We start from the raw sequence: 20,362 nt of genomic DNA on the forward strand, positions 1-20,362 counted from the left end.
AATTTAAATTATTTTTAAAAAAGAAGGAGCATTGGGAAAAATCACATAAATTTGTACTCATACACAGGCTAGATTCATATTAGTTCAAGATTTCTTCATTTCCAGCAACGATTGCAGCTCCATTGTGTGTTTTCATGTGATTTAGAAGTATCACTCCTTGAGCCTGCTCTGTTGGAGTTGAATGCTCTGAATTTCTTTGGAAACATAGGGTGCACCTACTACGGTATAATTCATAGGAATTAAATTTAAAAAAAGAAAAGGCCCAGAATCTTTTAATGTAAAAACTACTTCAGCTGCTTTAGTGCATATCATCAAGTAACTGATACAGATAATGATTATACAGATTCCATGTACATGTTTTCTGTAGCAGACCACCAAGATATAAAGTAAAAGAATATCTTATTTTGCTTTGCTGTGTCTTCTAATTATTATGGGCTCTCATTTTTTTAAAAAAATCTTTATTTATTTAACACTTTGAATGTTGTGCTGCTTACATCACATTTTTTGCATGAGATAATTTGGCTTTTCCTCTTTGGTAGATCAAAGAAAATTATAGTAGTTGTAAAATTAAGTAAAAGTAACAATGAAGAGAGTACAGGGGCAGATTTAGGCAGTATTTTTTCCAGGAAGTGTATGAAATAATAAAGTTGTAGATGATATTAAATTGTTGTGAAGCATTTAATTACTAGAATAACTATCAGTAAGAAACCATACTTTTGTACGATTAGAGTAAGCTACAATACATCTGTATGAAGATGGTGCTGGGCATATGGTGTGAGTCTTTATCAAATAAATACCTGTAGCCTATAGTTTCGATAGCCTATAGTTTCTCATGGCCTGTTTTATTGAATATTTTATTAATTTTTGTTATTAAATATTTTATTAAATCTTTATTAATTCCAAGTTACAGTGTAATGTCTTTCCATAAAATCAAAATGAATAATTAGTGAGCAGAAAATTACTGGGTCTGAAAATTGGATTTTTAGTGGTAATCTGTTAACATAAAGGATTGCTTTTAGGAGCAGATCTTGCAAACATTTACATACATGAATTACTCATATGCGTTAGTCCCTCTGAACTCTCAAACTGCTTGTATCAGTGAAATTATATGTGTGCATAGTGCCTGCCAGATCTGTCTTTAACAATGAAAAGTCTAGAAAAAAACTTAGTGTAGTATGTTCAAAATAACTGTATTTACTTATTATACTTTGTGTAAGTAAGTATGTCTAAATGTTTTTATATTGTATGTTTATATGTTCAGAGCTATAATTTCCATAATACATGTTGTAACGTTCCCATAGCTTTATATAATATGTGTCACCAAAGATGTAATATTATGGATATCTCTTCACATGGTTTGAAAGAACATAAAGGTGAGACTGATATGTTTTATAGCAAGACCCACTAGTACAGCTATGGTTAAGTGCCTGTCAATGTTTTCATTATAAATCCCTATTTTCTGGGGTTTATAACTTGAACATAAAAATTTGCTCTGGGTTTAAATTTGTCATACAAGGTCTAGGCTGAATGTACTTTTTCTTCAGTACTGGTTGGGGAAGGCAAAAAAGTATAACTTATTTCTAAGAAGCTAAATAAAAAGCAAATATCAGTTTGCCACAAAAATTGAATTTTTATTTAAAATACAGTCTGTCTTATGTGTTTCCTAGTTGACTACCTCCCAGAAATTATGAGAATTATTTGATACATGCTTGAACAGAGTGTTGAAGATGAGCACAATGTGAACACAGCAGGAAATAGTATCTTAAATTGTTCATGTGTTAGTAGTATATAAATGTCTGTTTATATCTCCCTTTTGCCTCTTAGTGCTGTGATAGTAGAATGCTGCTGTAATCTAACACATTATCATATTTTTTGAATGTCTTGAAAAAAGTATCTTTCTAGAGATATCTTAATAGGAGTATATTCAATGTTATGTTTGCTTAAAAAAACCAAACTATTTACAAACATTGGTTTTGTACACTAATAATTGATCTAGAAGATCTTAATACACTTTAGGAAGGAGTGAAATCTATTTATAGAATATCTCTTTGGGAGTGATACACTTCTTGCGCCTGATGCTTGCAAAAATTGGGATGGTATAAAAAACCATCCTAAACTTTTGTTAAGGTTTTCATCCCCTGTTAGAAGAGTGGAGAGATAGTCAGTTCTGCTCAGTGCTTTCCTTGGCCATCTCTTTCCTTTTCCCCTTCTACCTTCTTTTTAATATCTCACTGTAGTGGTGTTTTGCACTCTTCCTCATTTACTTATTTAACGAAGACTCCAGGAAGGGCCTTGTCTGTGTCGAAGCTTCTCTGTGATTCTGTAGCATGGAGTAGCATGGGATGATAAGATGTTTCTTACGCTGCCAGCATTAGGCACAGGCTCGGTTCCTTAATGTGTTTCCTGAAGGATGTCTTAAGGTCGTTTGCCTTCCCTTCCTACTCCCATAAAGGACCCAGCACAAACCATTTTTTCCTTTCTTGCAAGAATGTTTTAATTCTGAGAGCTCATAAATTTCCTGTGTTCCATTCCTGTGCCCCATGCAACTTAGGCTTCCTGCTTTTTCTGCTGAAGCTAGGTATGTAAAAGATGAGGTTTCAGCCTTAACTGTGTTTCTGTGTTTTAAAGGCTCCTGTGAAAAGCTACTGTTTCAGTTACTAGACTGTCTGAATATAACAGGAGATCTGAGAAGTCAGGACTGCATTCTTTTCCTTCAATTAAAAGCAACAACCAACTTTGCCACTTTTCTGCAGAGTACATAATCAAGGTTACAGAGAAGAATGAGATGTAAAGGAGAAGCGACAGTCCACAAAAAGGAATGAGATTTTATGTATTGCTAAGCCAAAGGACAGCAAGCAAGAAGAGGTGCCAAGGCTGGAGCATGGCTATGTGACCCCTTCAAGTCGGTTAGAATCTCTTTGGAGTTGATGGCGAGGAGGTGATCCAGTGGGTCTTTAGGGGGATATGTGTGTTTGGAATTTGATGATACCTTAAATGGATCTAGAGAATACAAAGTGGGACTCAGGCATCAGAGATGTGAAAGTTATAATTGAGTTGTTAGGTTAACCACAGCACAGATCATGGTTTAGGGGGAAACCAGGAGTGGGAGAGTGATTGTGTCTGTCTCAGAGGTGACTAAGAAGCAGAAAATTTTTGTACTTAATTACCAACTAAACATGTGCCTCATCTTTTGATTTCTTTCAAACAAAATTCTGTTTGGATGGGGCTCATTGCTGGGCTAAGATGGTACCCTCCTGCTGGAAGGGAGGTTCTTGTAGGCCCTGTGGCTGCTCTGGACAGCAGTGCCACTTGCCTGCCATGCCTGCTGGCAGCTCCTGTGCAGTGCTGGCAGCTTTGTGCACGGCAGGGGAGGCAGTGCACAGTGATGTTAACACCCTCTTCCAGGTCTAGGAATCCCACGGAGGGTAGAGCAGGGGAAGGGCTCAACAAATTCCTGCTAAGGCTATAAGAAGCCTTGACCATGCCTTCCTGATCCAAAAAACATGGCTGAATTTTATAGATGGGGCAGTCTAGGAGGCCCACTAGGGAAAGAAGTTGGCGGTTACCAAGCATTTGGGCTATTTTTCTGCCTTTAGTCCTGAGGCAAGTTGGGAAGGGAGGGAGTTGCGAGGTTCTCCATAGTGGCTGTAGCAGGAGAGCAGCTGGAGCACAGCATGTTCCTGCTGCTCCTGTCCTTGAGCCTGGTACATCCTCAGTGCTTGGAGATGGAAGAAGGAGGAAGGCTACCAAGTAGACGGTGCCTGCTTATGTCTTTGCTAAAAGAGTTTCTACACAGTTGGGAGTCAGACCTGAGTGTTGCAAATGGGGTTAGATCTGGGCTGTTGCAATGCACTGGAGGAGAGCAGAGAGTCTCCCTCCTCCTTCCCTCTCCTTTTCTCCACCCCCACCCCAAGTATAGATTGCGGCACCTTAATTACTTGAAATGCAGTGTTCATTTCACAGGCCACACATCACTATTGTAGAGGAAGCAGCAGGAGAATTTAGCAACAGCCTGAATGCTACAATAAGCTACACACCACTTTTTAATTGTTTCCGCTGTAGGGTTAAACCTTTATTAAAGCCGTGTGAATAAACTTATTTTGATGGCTCACTGAAATATTTTAAATGCGAAAGGTAGCATAAGTCACTCTTATTAAATTCAGCTTAATTCTGCCATTAATAAAATGCCTTTCCATATGTTGTACACCCTTTTATTGATTCTGACAGAAAGCTACTGACCAGATACAGAGTGCTCAGTGTTTCTGCCTTTCTTGTTTTTAATTTAAACAAAGGTAGTGCCTGTGAAAGGTGCTAGGATCACATCAGCAAAACAAAAGTCTCTTTATCTGTTAGGGAAGAGAGGAAGAGAAATCCATCACTATAAATGTTCCCTCCCCCACTGCTGTACCAATAGATCTTGATCTTGTCTTGCCTGGTTTGCATCTAAGAGTAAGGCGAATAGGTCAGCTGCCCTGTGCACTCTCTCTTTGGCCATCCCAGCAGAAAGGCTAACAAAAGTGGTAGTTTATAACGTAATGAGCTTTTGCTCCACTTTATTGAAGGTGCTTCTTTTCACCAACCTCTGTTGAGTAGCTGCGTGCTGCCAGCACTACAGTAATGATGATAGCTAGAAAAGCCCCTGTGGAAAGTGTTCACCTCTGCTAGTCAGGGCAGGGTGGTGTTGGAGTGCGCAGTGGTTATGATTTTGAAAGGATTTGAGACCAAGATTTTGGCTGGTAGTGACATTTATTTCATTAATGTGAGATGTGGAAGTGAAGTAGACAACCCTGGAGAAGATAAATGAAGCTGCTTTTCTTTTTCCCTTTCCCACTATGCAAAACACTTTAATCTTTTGTTGAACGTTTTTTACACTGGTGGAGAGGGAAGGCAGCTTCAGATTTCTTTTCCAAGGAACATCTCTTTTGCTTGTATATCACATGTAACCTGCAGCAAAAACACTTGCAGTTCTGGGGGAACAAGAAGTCAGCCTCCATTCCTGTAGATTCGGCCTTACTGGGATAACAGTGATTCCAATACCACTTTGTTCAAAAAGAAAACAAGTGCACAAAAGAGGTTCATTGGTTGGGGCTTGGGGGTGCTTTTTAGTGCTTGAGAAATTTGTGTTTTTACACAAATTGTTGTGTGTTATGGGAGATCTCTGGTGGTTACTCAAAATACATACATTTTTATAAAATATGAGCCATGTTAATGACCAGGAGAAAAAATAAATGTGAGAGAGATCTATGATTTGATTGCATGGGAAGCTTGTGAATTTGCGAAGAGCTGACTTGCCCTTCTCTTGTGGCCCTATGACCCTCCTGGGTGTTAAGTAAATCATTTTTTTTAAAAGACAGTTAATTTTTTGTTGTAGTTCTTTTAAGATAGAATATGACATTTGACCCAAAATTGTAACTGTTGTCCTGGTACCCAGCTTTTGGATTTTCAACGCACAATATAGTGGAAATGATCTTCGCCCCATTACTCCTAATGCTTGCATGAAACTGCAAATGGTATTTCAGCAGCGGGTGGGAGGTAGCTACCTACAGCAAGAAAGCAAAGGAGCCACCCCACAGAGAAGAAACACCGATCTGTTTTTCAGTGTGTAAAACATTTACAGGTTTTTTTTAATGCCAAAGTTTGGATTTTGCTTAAACTTAACCTCCTGACTTTTCAGACTTCTTTTGCAATATCTATCCTAGTCAGCAGCAGGTAATTTAAAATGGCTTGTGATAGAATTATGAAAAGATCTATCATGTCTAATACAGGTATTGGAAAGTAATTTTTTCAAACTTACAAGCCAATAGAACTATTTCCATCAATTTGCATTTTCAAGATTTTTTTTTTCCTTTTTTTTAACTAGACCAGCAGTTTCTGGCTTGGTTGCAGGAACAGAGCCCTGCAGTGCTCTCACAAGGTTGCGGACCAAAGGCTGCGGAGAACAGACTAAACAGAAGTGAAATGGAATTGTCTGTTTTCCCTTGCCTAAGTGGAGAGAGAGGCAAAAGTGTAAACAAGAGATGTAAACTCTGGAAACTAAACTTGAAATAATGAAAATGAGAGATTCCAATTTTAATAAAGCTGAGAGGTAGTGATAAGATATGTAAGGATATTTAGTTAAAGAAATGTGTGTACATATTTTTCACCCTTGGAGGATTCTTTTTAGCATCAGTTTGAGATAATTTACCATTGGGGAGTAAGGTACGACTCACTCATGAGGGGACAGACTTTGGAGAGTAGAGAGATGTATACTTACAGCCAGATCCTGTAATCTGATTTACATTCATAGACCCTTATGTAGTTATTGGAGCTCTGCATATTCTCCAGGGTCTGCCCACACAGGTCACACTGCAGGAGTGGGGCTGTGGTGGTATATGAAAAATAAAATGAGCTGGAAGGCCCCTAGAAAAATGCTTGGGTATATTAAAAGAAATTGTACTGAAAACTGGAAGCCTGATTTATTATATGGCTATGCTCTGCTGGAACATTTGGTCTAGCTGTATTTAATTCAGGAAGTCTTAATGGTATGTGTTCAGCGCATGACTGTAATGTCCATTAATGCTAGTGGAACATAGGCATATGTAGTAGAAGAAAAATGTATGCTGTGTCTTCCATGAAGCTGAAATGTTAATTTCAAAGTAGTGATAGGAAGCAACAAAACATAAAATCATTAGAACAGTTCAAAAGACTATTTAAAGATGGAAAGCCATCAGGCAAAATGCCAAGGTAGTTCAGGGCATGTCAGACACTAGCCGACACCCTCAGGCACACTGGAGCAGGTGAAGGGCTGAGTGCTGAGGAGTAATGGTCTGTTAACTTGTGTCAGTCTGTCTGGACATATCTTGTTGCTAGGTTTCTTGTGATCAGTTATATTGAAGGAAATGGCACGCACTGGTGTTCACCTGCATTATGAACCACAGGTTTGAAAAGGTCAATTGAAATAGGAATTTGTATGTGAGTTGAGATGCTTAATGTCTTCATTATCAGGTCAACACCCAGAAAATACTTTCTGTTCACTTCATTTTTGTAGAGAGGGACTCTAGACTCTAGAGCTGAACTCTAAAATTTGGGTAGTCTTTGGGTGAACAGGAAATTGCAGTGTACACTGCATTTCTTTTCAGAAAGACCATTCCTGAAGCACAGTGAAGGGTCCAGAACTGTTTTTGTTTGTTTCTTTTACTCTCCTGAGCTTTTTAATGTTTATACATTGAGATTTGTAAGCCTGGCATTTGCACTGAGAAGCCTCCCATCTTGTTCCAAGATCTAACAGCTTTTAGCACTGCTGTAACTTTTTGGCAAAAAGCTGAAAATAGCTGGCCTAAAATGGAAACATTAGTGCCTGTTTTTGGAACACAGCTGCATGCACAGTACTTTTCTAATGAGCAGCAATAAGAATGAATGCACTGAGGTGCACTGATTAGAAAGTTTAATTTGGATTCAGATCTTGCAGTAGAATCCATGTGTGCATTATAGTAAAGGATGTCTATAGGAGGCTGAGGTGCTTTGCAGAGCAGAAGAAAAGCAAATAGTAAATGCAATTTTCTCTACTCTTGAAGGCCTATGTTCAGTTCTCCTAACAGTAGGCTCTAGCTGGAGTGTCTGGCTTAGAAATGGAATTGTCCCAAGCTCTTCTTAAAGTCACTGTTTAGACAGTTACGTCCAAAGAACAAGTTAGATGCAACATCAATTCAGTGTCCAAAGATAGGTCCAGTGAAACCAGACTCTACTGTCCTCACAGCATTTTTAATTTATTCTCACCTCTTTTGTAATCACACTGTTGTCATACTAGTTGTAAAACTGATCAGTTTTTTTTTTCTCTTCTGCCTTGAATGTATAATTTGCAAATGAACTAGGAGCCTTATTTTATCCCTGAGTTACCTGAAAAATTTTTGCGAATTTCACTTCCCTGCTTACAGCCTGTAGTGGGTCCCTTGTTTGGGGAACCAGAATGAAGAATATGGTGAGATTGCACCATTATTCTCTTTTTTAATAATGAGTTTCATAACAGCTGCATTACTAGTTGCAATTTCTCTCGTAGTTGTACATATGTGTGTGTAGCTTTATGTTGGTGTTGCTTTATGTCGTCCCCTCACAAGATGCAAATCACTGAATAGTGCTGTTCTTGAATGCTAAGGGCTGCACAAAGAGATTTCGTACATGATTTGTACCAGCTTTTTGCTGGTGCTCCACTAAATTGTAAACCTAGAAAGTCCCCTGTCAGGGTAGGTTGCAGTTTACCCAAATGCAGATTAGCAAGATTCCCCTGTAGATGTAGATACTTGTCTGTCTCATGAAACATGCAATTAACTGTTGAAAATAATCTTTTATAATATCTTTTTTAATATGCTCCTACTTCTGATCTGTGTCATTGATCAAGCAGCATATAGAAATTTCCTTATGTATAATTGTGAGTATATTGACTGTAGATTGCTACATTTCTAAAACAGACAAGAAACTATTCTAGGAGAGTAAAAAGGGAATATTGACTGTTCTTTAAAACATTTAATATTTTCCATGAATAACTCCAGAAAATAACTCCAAGTGAAGTTATGCCTAGCTTGCTTTTTTGAACATGTAAAGAATAAATCGAACTTTTGAAAAAATAATTGGAGGTTTTAAAAGTGAGGAGATCGTGGTTTGTAAGATTCATTACTGCTGTCTAGACCAATTTTTATTATTGAAATTTTAAATGAAGAACCACATCTCAGTTTCTTTCTGAGTTGCATAATGCAACATAACAATAGTTATTTATATAATGCCTATGCTTTTTTTTTGCTGTTAGCTGTACTTTGAAAGACTTATTAGTCCAAAACCCAGCATGTTCTGAGAATAAAAACCTCCAAAGTTTGACATCTTTAAATAAGCAACCAAATGTTATAAAGAACAAACCTCACTTACAGTTAGGAAACAATATTTACATTTAAGGTTGAAAAGCCAGGATGTAGGAAAATTTTGCTAATTTGGAAGGTGACCTTTAAGTGCACCAAAACCAAATAATTTGTAAGCTATGGCACAGGGCACATTCCTGCAAAATTTGTGTGAATACTGCTTTAGTGGTTCTTGAAAGACAAACAAAGAGACCTGGAATGAAATCTTTATCCCTCTCCCAAATAAGATTGAAGCTAACAAAGGCATACAGCAGCACTCTTTCAAAGCTTGCCATTAAAATGAAGGCTCTGCAGCACAGCTAATGAGATGGCTCAGAGTGGAAAACAATCTGTTTTTAAGAATGTTTAGATCAAAAGTAATTTCTAATCTATGAAATAAAGTCGCTTTTCAATACCTTTCTTTCACTAGTAAAGCTTTTTATGTTTGCACTATTTACTTCAATCAGATGTTTTCAATTTTACTTTTTTTTCTTCCTGAAAAATACTTCCTAGGGTTAGTCAGTAGTGACCAACAGCATTATTCTTTTTCTCTCTCCTCTATTCACCCACCCCCACACATAAAAAAATTTGAGAAAAAAAGAGGGGAGGAAGAAAGAAACATCTTTTCTTAAATGATTTGCAAGCATCTGTGCTTTAAGCTACTTTTTATGAACACTCCTTAGTAATGACTCAAGGTAAAAAAGCAGAAAAGCATCCAATGTTAGGAAATTGCAATCCAATACCATGTAATTTAAACCTGCCATTGCCTCTCCTGTACTAAATGACATACAGATGGGTAACTCTGTTCCCTCTACTTTGGGAACACAATTGGTCTTTTTATGAGTTTATATACATAACTTGCAAAAATATTTTTATCAGAACTGTTTATTTCTAATTGTATCATATTTTAATTATTGTCATAATAAGAGTGCTTTTTACCTGCTGTATTTTGTCAGTTCACTTTTGCAAGTGACTATCAAAGTTAATTCCATATTTGGCAATTCCTTTTCCCTATTACTTAGGGAGTTTTCATTCTCAAAAGCAAACTTATTATTTTTCTGTTGTGGTGTGATGAGAATTTTTGCATTGGGCAAATGGATTTCACAGTAATCGTTATATACTCCTTGGATTTTCTTCATGAATTAAGCAAAATACAAGATGAGATTTTCAAAGGAGATTAATTTCAATGCCAATTGAAATTTCACTGCTGAAGCTTCTACTTTGTGCGTGAAGCAATGACTTGCTGCTGAGGGGTCATATTCTGGTGCTTCAACAGGAAAAAAAATACGATTGTTAATGTTATAAAGTGAAAGGACCAGGATTCTCACAGTTAAATCAACCATATTGGAATTTTAATGATTTACACTCATTTTAAGCTACTTTAAAGCATTATGAAATTGTTGCATGTTGTGGCTAAACATCATATGCCCATTACCGTAAGTCTCCGATATAGATGTCTTGTAAAGAACATTTCAGTTGTAGTTATTTCTGCAGACTTTTTAAATGGTTGGAAAACGTTACTTTCTTGTGAATGATTGTGTGCGCAACAGTTTAGTACATAACACACACAAGGGCTTTGGCTGTAGCACACTGTCACTGCTCCAGTGGAATCACCTGGCTCTCAAGCAAAATTCTTTTTAAACTTGGATTTGAAGAAATAATCAGCTGCAGTTCAGCTGAGCCATTCTTCATGCATTAGGGACTGGTCTGGTCATTGACAAGCAAATGCAGAAGCTATGCTGTGGCCGTCTGCCAAAGCAATTATTCAGGTTTTAAACTAAAAAGGCTCCTTCTCCCATATCCTCTCCCTTTGCAGGGTCATGTAGGGATAAAAAAGACTGTAAGGTGGTCTTTTCCCAGGAGGAGCTGAGGAAGCGGCTGACACCCTTGCAGTACCATGTCACTCAGGAGAAAGGGACTGAAAGGTAAGGCAGGATGAAGGAAATCCAGTCCTCAAGACAGAGGCACCTTTCTTTTCTCCCCTTCCTTTTCCTGTTGCTTCCTCGTCTTCCCCACCAACTTTTTTTCCAGGAATTCTGCACTTGTTTACTAACCCCTACAAATTAACACCACTGAAAACACAAGCATCTGCAGCGTGGAGGCCGAGGCCAGGGGTCTTGTGTGACTTTTTCTTTTAATGAACACTGTATGTCTTATAAAGTCACAGGGCTTATGTTTAGGGTCTGTTTTTAGTTTACTACAAAATGTGTGGAAGTAATAGCGGTTTAGGTACACTTTTTGGAAGACATCACAGTAAGCAGAACCACGAGAGAAATGGCTTCGTGCCAGGAAGCTGGAGTTTTGAAGGTGGTCATTGTGAGTATAGACATTTTGGCTGCAGAAAGAAGGTAGCATAATTTAGTTCTTTTCCACCGCACTCCAATTTCTTTTTGAAGCACATGTGGAGAAGGTATTTATTGGCTCATTTGTGGTTGGAATGTCAAAAATTTTCAATAACTGCCCTCACATGGCTTTAGTCGTTGGAAGCCAGCCCTGAATCCTGGAGGAGAAAAAGGACTTGCTTCCAAGACTGTTTTTAGTGAATAAAGTCTCTCTCAGCTGATTCCAACATGAAGGTAACTTGCCAAGGCCTAACCATTTTTGTTGTCTAATTTATACCATTGAGCTTGGCCTCGGGCCCTAGCTTTACCTCTGATCCAAACGTACTAATGATGTAACTGCTTGTTTTCGTTCATGACCTGAAAGGGCTCTTTGCCACGCATGGGGGGGCCCCTGCTAACGGGCAGCGCGCTTCGTGACGGAGCACGCTGCTTGCTGCGTTGGCGGCACGAGGCTCGCTGCGACAGTCGCCTTCTCCTGCCCAGCCGCCCGCGTCGCCCCGCGCCGCTGGACGGGCACGGAGGCACGGCCTTCTCCCACGTGGCTCACGGTTGTGTACCGGACCAACAACATGATTTAATGCGCACAAACAATCGGAGATTAGGTCATTCTTAAAAATCCTGTTTATAAAAAAAATTGGACCTCATAAAAAGGGTGAAAGGATAATAAAAACAAGCTGCCGAGCACATAGGCTTTTTGTTGGACTAGCACAGCTGATTCGTATTAGATGAATGACCTCCTAGCCTTTTAGATTGTTAACTTAGAAAAATATTCCCTTAAAGCTGTAATATTGCTTTTCAACTAAAAATATAAAGCGCACACAGCTTGAAATTGTGGACTAATTACTTCATTTTCAGCTACAATACTTCTGTCACTCTGACAGCCCATCCTCTACTAACCAAATGCCAACTCCTGTCCTCTAATGGGCAGATACATCAGCGCTTTACGCTTTTACCTTAGCATCTGAGCTTACTGCTAAAGATCGTTTAAAAACAAAACTAGAGAAGTGCCTAAGATAATCTAAATTTCAAACAGTCCATGTTTACAAAAAATTGTTCTTCTCTGGAGAAGTATAGGAAGATTCTAGGTTTTATCTTTTTTTGTTGTTGTTCTGTCCTTTGAACTGTGTGACAGTTTGCTTCCTTCTGCATGATACATAACTCCTGAGGCAAACTAATGAGGACATTCCCTTTTTCCTGTGCCGGCTTTATTTGCTTCATTTAATAAAAAACAACTGTGAACTTTTAAATTAAGTGCTTTTTTCTATAATATTTTTCTAAAGTCCTAGCTAATTTAATAATTTAAAAACCCCAAATTCCTTTACTTATTTTTTAAATATAGTGTTATTGTTTTCCCAGTGCCTTTGAGGGGGAGTACACACATCATAAAGCTCAAGGAATATACAAATGTGTTGTTTGTGGAACTCCTTTATTCAAGTGAGTATACTAAATATAGTTTTGAGATTACTGTCTCTTAGTTTATGTACTGTGTTCCAATGTAATCTTGCATCTATTCCAGGATTTAATGTAGTTGTATAAGGTAATTTAAATCATTCAAGCTGATCAGGAATACATGAGAAGCAATGTAAATAATAATGCAATAGTAAAATTGTTCTTAAAGATACAAACATTTAACAAATAAATATTTAGATAGTAAGATAGTAAATTTCATAGTAAGATAACTTATCCTGATAGAATAGGTAATTTGTAAAGATTAGCCTTTTTCTTTTTTTCGTATACAGCCATGCCAAGGTATAGTAACCCTTTCACCTTTGAATGCACTGGTTGATATCCAGTACTGGATCTAAACTAGTTAGCATTACTTGTAGATATGGATTACTTAAGATATGGATTCAAGGCAGCAGTGCTTCCTCTGCACTGGAGCATTTTATCTCTGACGTGAGGAAAGAAAGAAATGCTTTTTTAGAATTCAGACAGCTAAGAAAACAAAACCCAGGGCTTGCTTGATTTTTATCCTTCCCAATTAGCACACATACACTGCTGAATTAGGACCTGAGCCCAGGATTAAGAAAGAAATAATAATGTTGGTGTCTCGCATGAAAAATACTTGTTAGAAGTACTGTGGGAATGATAGCCTTAAATTGTATGCTAGAAGCAGTGCTGATTGAATTCTCTCAATCTTTGCATCATTCTGCTTGCTTTCAGTTTTTGTTTATGTATGCTTTTATATTTCTGGCCATTTTTCTTCATTCTGATGGAGAATTTCATTTCTTGCTTCTTTTTTCCTTGAGTCCACACTGGCTCAGTCCTTCTCAATTGAAGAGAGACCTTTACAGCAGCATGAAGCAAGATGGTCAGGATAGCACTAACAGTAGACAAAATTGGGTTAGTAGTAGTTTACAAAGAAAAATAAAATTAATGTATCTTCAGAATTAGCAGACATGGCAATGATAGTTATTCTCAAGAGACTTGTCTATAAAGATGAAAGAAACACTCCATCTCTGTTATATTTGATTTCTCTGTTAGGATCACCAAGAGAAACTCCGGTCATAATGTGATTTTTTTGAGTTGGAAAGCTGATTATTATGAACTCTGCCAAGACCATATCCTCATGCTGTATGTTACCGTGGTGCTTGTTTTGGGGGTACAAAGTAGGATCTATAGCCTGTTTTTCTACTGTGCTATTTAGTTACCCTTGCTTACTATGGCTAAGTCTTTATGGGGGAAATCCTGGCTCTGTTGAAGTCCACACATTTGGCAAATGAACCTAATGGAGCCAAGATTTCACCTTGAACCTTCAAGACTGGATTCCTTTCTATCATCTGCTGAAGAAAGAGTAGATTTTTTGCAAGGTGAGCTTTGGACAGCAGCAGTTCATTTAAATGCTTTCCAATTGCTTTCACAATCCGTTTTATATGGGAAAAAACCTGCAATATAAGATTTGCCTGTGATTATCTTAAATGTGCAGTGTGCTTTGGCATAGTCTTGACTTCTTTGAATTAAAGGTAATGTGTTGTATTTCTCTGTGTGAAATGAGCTATATGGAAATGTCCCTGTTTTCAGATTCTCTTGGAGACTCCCTATTGATTTTATGAGAGGACAGAGGAGGAAAGAGTGGTTTTTTTTTTTTTTGTTTTGTTTTTTTAATAAATCTCAGGCCAATGGGCATCAGAGAAAACCCTTCTGATTGTGTTCCAAGGCCAGAACGGGCCCTAGTCCAACAAAAAGAAGTCTTTGTGTTGCCTTGTGACGTGAGCTCTCACCACCTCAGCTCTCCATCAAATTCAGCCAGTCGTTTTGAAGAGGATAGCAAGCATGGGAACAAATTGAGAGAGTTATGGGAGGTCCATCCATTTTGTCTATAGGGCCAGATACAGCCAGGTGCATGCTGAGTGGTAATGGGGTCTCTTCCATTACATAAAATAGAGCCTGCACTGCAGTATAAATGCAGTTATTGCAGTATAAGCAGGAATCCTGGTAAATCTACTCTCACTTGCAAGACCCTTGGTAGGCAACTCTCTGAACTCAACAAACAAACCTGCTTTAGCATTGTGGCAATGAAGACAATTCTGTCTTCTCTATCCAAATCCTCAGTGATGTCAACCATTGACCTCAGTGCACTGTTGATCTGTGCAGCCTGAAAACAAGATACACAATGCAGGGACTGCACACTTCCAAAATATTCTAGCCTTGGAATTAGTGGCAAAAACTAATATGTAAAAGCAGTAACCTCAGTGTCATCATGCAGAAGTATACAAATGTTTTATATAAAAGCAGTAACCTCAATATCATCATGCAGAAGTATACAAATGTTTTACAGCACTCTCAAGAACTAGCAGGCCAGAATCCTTGGTCTCAGACCTAAAATATCAATATATAACAAATTCTTCAACTAGGGAAGATTCATTCCTGCATCTTGATGACTGCTTTAGCCCAGAAGGCTGAAGAAATGGGAAGAAAATTTTGTAAGAAAATCTAATATGTATGTTATTTGCTAAATCTTAGAAGTAGGATGGTAATACAATAAACAGAAAGTCCATAGCCCAGTTAAAATACATGCAAGTAGTTCTTTTTAAAAAAATTCCAGATAATCATCTGAAACTTGCATTTCCATTTGGTTCTCATTGGGTGTCCATTAATTTTTTTCTTTATGTCATTGTAATCTGTAAATATATATATTTGGACTATGGACCTGTCAGTTTAACTGGGAAAGGGACTGGAGCTTCAGCAGTAATATTAACAAACTTCAACTTTTAACATTTCTGATTTACGTTGTTTCATTACCATGTGACATACAAGGTCTGGGAACACATGAATTTTACACTCCAGATGAAAGACCTGGTTTTTGGTATGTCTTAAAAACAGAACTCTGTCTCTATCACAGGGAAGATAAAAGAAACAATTAGGAATTTAACATCTCTTCATCTACCTACTTGTACTAGTGTTATGAGAAACCACCCGAGCTTTATGGAGAACGTTTTAACTTTTTCCACAGTCAAAGGTGGCTCATACATAAAATGCATAATCATGCCATTGAATCTAATTATTCTATCTCTGAACTTTCACACCAGACAGTCTCCTACATCCCAGTGCAGCTGCCTAAAGAAAGCAATAAATGAGAGAGACAATAAACTAATCTCAAGAACCTCCCTTCCTGCAAAACAGCCCTGGTGTGGTTTTGTGTTACACTTACTCCAATCTAATTGCGGGCTTGTGCTAAAAGGAGCAACTGTGCTTCCCCCACTATTCTCTAGGCATTTTTCATGGTTTCCCCTTCATTGGACCTAGCCCTTGTATGGTTGCAGTGTGTCTTGATGCAGCAAATTGATGTGATAGAAGGCTAACCCACCAAAGAAAAAGTAATTAGTGCTCATAAACTATACCTTATTGTGTTAATTTTTTGTGTGTCGTGTTTATCATGGTTGGATAGTCTCCAGGGCAAGGTTGTGTGTCTTTATGTCAGCTTACAGGGAGAGCTAGCTATACCACTATGTTTTCTAAGGGCCAAGTGTATTTGAAGGATAGCACCTACTCTGATTTTTCAGAGTTTTATATTATGCAAAATAGTTATATGTTATGCAAAAATACCTTTCTGTCCATAGTCATGGAAAGAGAAGGTCAGAATGGACCTGAGTGAAGTACATCTGTGACTTGCACTGCTTCCGTAGAGGAGAAACTATTCAGTATTTAATAAACTACAGTCATGGCCCTGGCCACGTACAAGACTGTGTAAGAAACGTGTGGTGTGGATGGTTTGAAGTGGGAAGCCTAACAGAATGACATCCTTTTAAAAAAGAAATATTATTGTTGTGTCAGTTTCCAATTTTTAAGGCCAAGAAAAGAGTTGCCAAGTCTTAATAAATCACCCACTGTTGCCTTTATTGCTTCCTGTAAGGAATTCTCAGTAATGGTGTTGGCTATCCTGAACATGCACCAAAAGAAATAGCTACATCCTTATTTATGTCATGTATTTATTTGATTTTTGTGGAGCTTTGTGGACTTCTCAACGTCTCTTAGACATCCAAAAGTAAATCATTAGAAAAGTAAAATATGTTTGGGCGGTATTGCAGTGCCATGAGAATTGTGCCATTCTGTGCCTGTAACTTAAGGAAGGATCTCAATTACCAGGCTAGATCTACAAAAGTATTTCCTATAGCAAGTGCTGAGTGCTGCTGGAGGTTTTGTTGCTTTGTAAAATCTGCAGTCCTGGGTTAGATGTGTTGGGCTCCCTCTGCAGTGCCTGGGTGCCCAGGAATGGCATTCACAGAAACAGAAAGCCAAGAGCAGTTAGTTACCTCAGCTAGTGAGTAAGAAGCAAGAAGGATGCAGGTATTTCTGGTGTCACTTTCTAGGAAGCAAAACACCTCCTTGCAAGCTGGAGGAAGAAACTTGTCTTCCCAGTTCTGCCTCCTTTTCCTGTAAGGGGAAACGTACATTTGTTTTGTACAGGTCTCGATCTCATAGGTGTGCTCAGTGTTTGCAAATGGGAATTACAAATGGTAGCTACATTGCCTTAATTGGGTTCATTGGCAACACAACTTGTGGCCTTGCCAGTGTTTGGCAGCAGCAGCAAGTGACTACCCCACGTTATGGTCTCATTATTTAATTTATTTTTATAAATATTAATATAATATTTAATAAAGATGATTATATATTAATGTATAATATATAATAATAATACAATAAGTAGTTATTAATTTACTCAAATTAGCCTAAATCAGTTAAGTCCCGCTGCTCTCAGAAAGACATTGTATGTTCCTCTTCTCAGTCAGATTAGAATAATAGAAATTTTAGTATTGAGTAAATAGCAAGTACTGTTAGCATGCAGTACTCACCAGCCTCCTTATTTGTCTTTGTATCTTTTGATCAGGCCAAATGACAAATCAGCACTTGCCATCTAGCTGAGAGAGCCCCTAAGAAATAACTGTCACATAGTGTCAGCAGTAAGATCAAATAGAACTACTTGAGCAACTTTATCTACTGTGACTGACTGTTAGTCTCCTAACAAAATTTGTAGTTCCATATGTCAAAAATAGCTGGTTCTGTTTAATAAAATCAGTTTGGAGTAAGTTAGCTCTTGCCAGTGTAGGACTTGGTCAGCAGACAGTGTTACCAAACAGTTCTCACTCCAAATCCCAATTTGTAATAGGTCTTGCATAGCTCAAAGAAGCTTGAGGACCTTAAAACTTGCATGAGCTTCTACAGTTTTTTGTGGCTCTCCCTGAGAAAAGGCTAACAAGAGTTAAAAATCAGAAGAGCTTGCATCATCAGTTTATAGTTGAAGTAAGCGTTTGTTTGAGGCCTGCTCTGTCACTGGTGGATGACAAATTGTTGTGCAGTCCTGGTCGTTTCAACAGAACTGAAGATAGCAGAGTGCTCTCATCTTCCTCTGAGCCATCTACAGCCTGCAGGTCCGATCTGTCCCTGAGGCTAGACTATCAATATGGTCCACCCTCAATATCAGTATTTTGCCGCTGTAATAAGTTGCTCTCTGCATATAGGCAATTGGCATACTCTACATCTAAACCTCTCTGAATGCTGAACCCGAGCTGTGATCAGTTGTATGTGCTGGATTATTTCAAGCAGTCCTGTGATCATGACAACCATGAGATCTTGCACTAAGCCAGGTGAAGGTGGCAGTGCTTGGCCCCTACTGGAAGCTGCTCCCCCTTAGCAAAAGCAGACCTATTCTGACTGCATCTTGTTTCACCAGTGTTTTGAACTGTCTCACTAATGTAGTGAGCAAGTATGGTGTGATCAGATAATGCATACTGGCCAGAGAATTGCAGTCTGGAGTCCACACAGAATTGAATTTCTAATGCAAAAAGTATAGCAGCTAATATTTGTCAGTGAACAAACCAGAGCCGGTAACGTCCCAGCCTTGCTTAGCAAGATTAATTTTACAGTATCCCTGTTATGCCCTGAAAAGCAATCCTGGTTTGGTAGAGCGTAGCCTTCTGGAGGAATACGAGAAGGAATCTGAATTCTCTGTAAACTCCTGAAAGAGGCGTTGGGCAACTTGTGAAAACTCAATTACAAATAAATTTAAATCAATACTGCTTTTACCTGCAAGAACTGTACCTACCCTCACAGGCCTCTCATTGAAAGAGGGAATGTGGACAGCCTAGAACAAGAAAAGGAGAAGTTGAAATCAAGTCCGAGATCTTTGTTATGATTCCAAAAAGTCTTTCATTTTTTTCCAATTCTAGATAGTAGTTCCAATGCCCATGGGAAAGCAGAGTTAAGGGAAAGCTATGTGTGATTTTAAACGCAGGTCCCCTCAGACACCTGAGTGCCTAACGAAGCAGAGGCAGTGTTGAATTATCTGGTGGGCGGGAGTGGCTTTATGCAAGAGGCTGGTGAGAAGTGCACCGTCTGCATTTTCCGAGGGAAGCTGCTAGTGCACGGGAGCACAGATAGTGCGCTGCCATGTGCTCACTTTTTTGTGCCAGCGGATGAACCCGCTTCGGGCAAGCCCATGACTGCGAGAGTCAGCCCTGCGGCTGTGGCAGTGTGCCATTCCTGGAGCTTCAGCTGGCAACTACAAATTTCTGTGGCTGTTTGGAACAGCAGTTTGTCCTCTAGGTCCTCAAGAGTTCCCCAGGGAATGATTTGCACCTTTGTGCCCTTTACTTCAGAGGCCGGGCAGATCTGAGGGTTGCAGCTGCTGCAGCCCAGGCTCGGGGGACGACGTTCACTGGCTGCAGCTGCAGAGCTCATGAGGAAAGACTCCGTTCACTCTGTGTTTGGCCAGTGTGGTGCAGAGGAGTTGCAGTCATTATAACAAATAGATGATTCTGCACTTCTAATCAGCTCATGGGTAATTTTTAATATCCTTTAACTGGCAGCTTCTTGGCTGATTCTGAATGTTCATTTTACTCCCCTCATATAAGCACTGAACTCTGCAAGATTTCTGTATTAGGATTAGGATAGGGAGAGCTAGTTTAAAAAAACAAAAAGCATTTCATCTCATCTTTTCCTTGATCCACAAGCCAGCTGGTCTTGGTTTTCCAGTAGATCAGCGCTGTTGTACTGAGCTCGTTGCTGCCCCCAAATGTAGTAAGTGGTAAGGCATCCTCTGAAGTGCTGCAGCCTAATACTGACCGTGCAAGGAGCAAGTAGGATGAGGCTGCCAGCTGCAAGTCAGTACAACCATAAACCCTAGGTTTCCTTTTGCTTGTCTTTCCTAGCTACAACTGTTCTCAGCAGTCAGAAGCAGAACGGTAATACCGGGGATCTCACAGTTTGCTAAGCAGAGGACATTTCAATGAGTGTGATTTCCAGAAGGTAAAAGATTTCCTAGGAGGTAGGTAGAAAATGAGTTTTAGGGATCAAAATAGAAGAAGGGGAACACTTGAAACATAACATTTTAAATATTTTGAATATTTTAAATATAACAAGGCCTCATTAAGACAAGCCTGTGAAATCGTTTTGATTTACTTACTACTAAGCACTGTTGAATCTACAGTACTGCAAATCCCTTTGGAAAGTACTTAGGAATATGAGGAAATAAATGCAAAAATTTGCATAATCATAAGGATATGTATAGGTGACTTCAACTGATTTTTTTTTTAAGAATTTCATTGATATTTTCACTGTAAAATTTCATTATGTAATTTGTAAACTTTTAAGTTTATTATTTGGTTTCCCCTACTATAAATTGGCATTCCTTTGTATTAATTGTGTGTATGGAAAAAA

At 38.6% G+C, this 20,362-nt stretch overlaps 1 protein-coding gene across 1 annotated transcript in view; it reads left to right on the plus strand.

Annotated features, from left to right (window-relative positions):
- MSRB3 (methionine sulfoxide reductase B3) overlaps nucleotides 1-20,362 on the plus strand; it is a 94,614-nt gene that overhangs the window by 25,787 nt on the left and 48,465 nt on the right. The window contains 2 exon segments of the mRNA XM_062584243.1: nucleotides 10,681-10,789; nucleotides 12,563-12,640. Coding sequence (XP_062440227.1) covers nucleotides 10,681-10,789; nucleotides 12,563-12,640 — 187 coding nt within the window.

This window comes from Rhea pennata, chromosome 1 (genome assembly GCF_028389875.1).
Source record: "Rhea pennata isolate bPtePen1 chromosome 1, bPtePen1.pri, whole genome shotgun sequence".
NCBI classification, from domain to species: domain Eukaryota; kingdom Metazoa; phylum Chordata; class Aves; order Rheiformes; family Rheidae; genus Rhea; species Rhea pennata.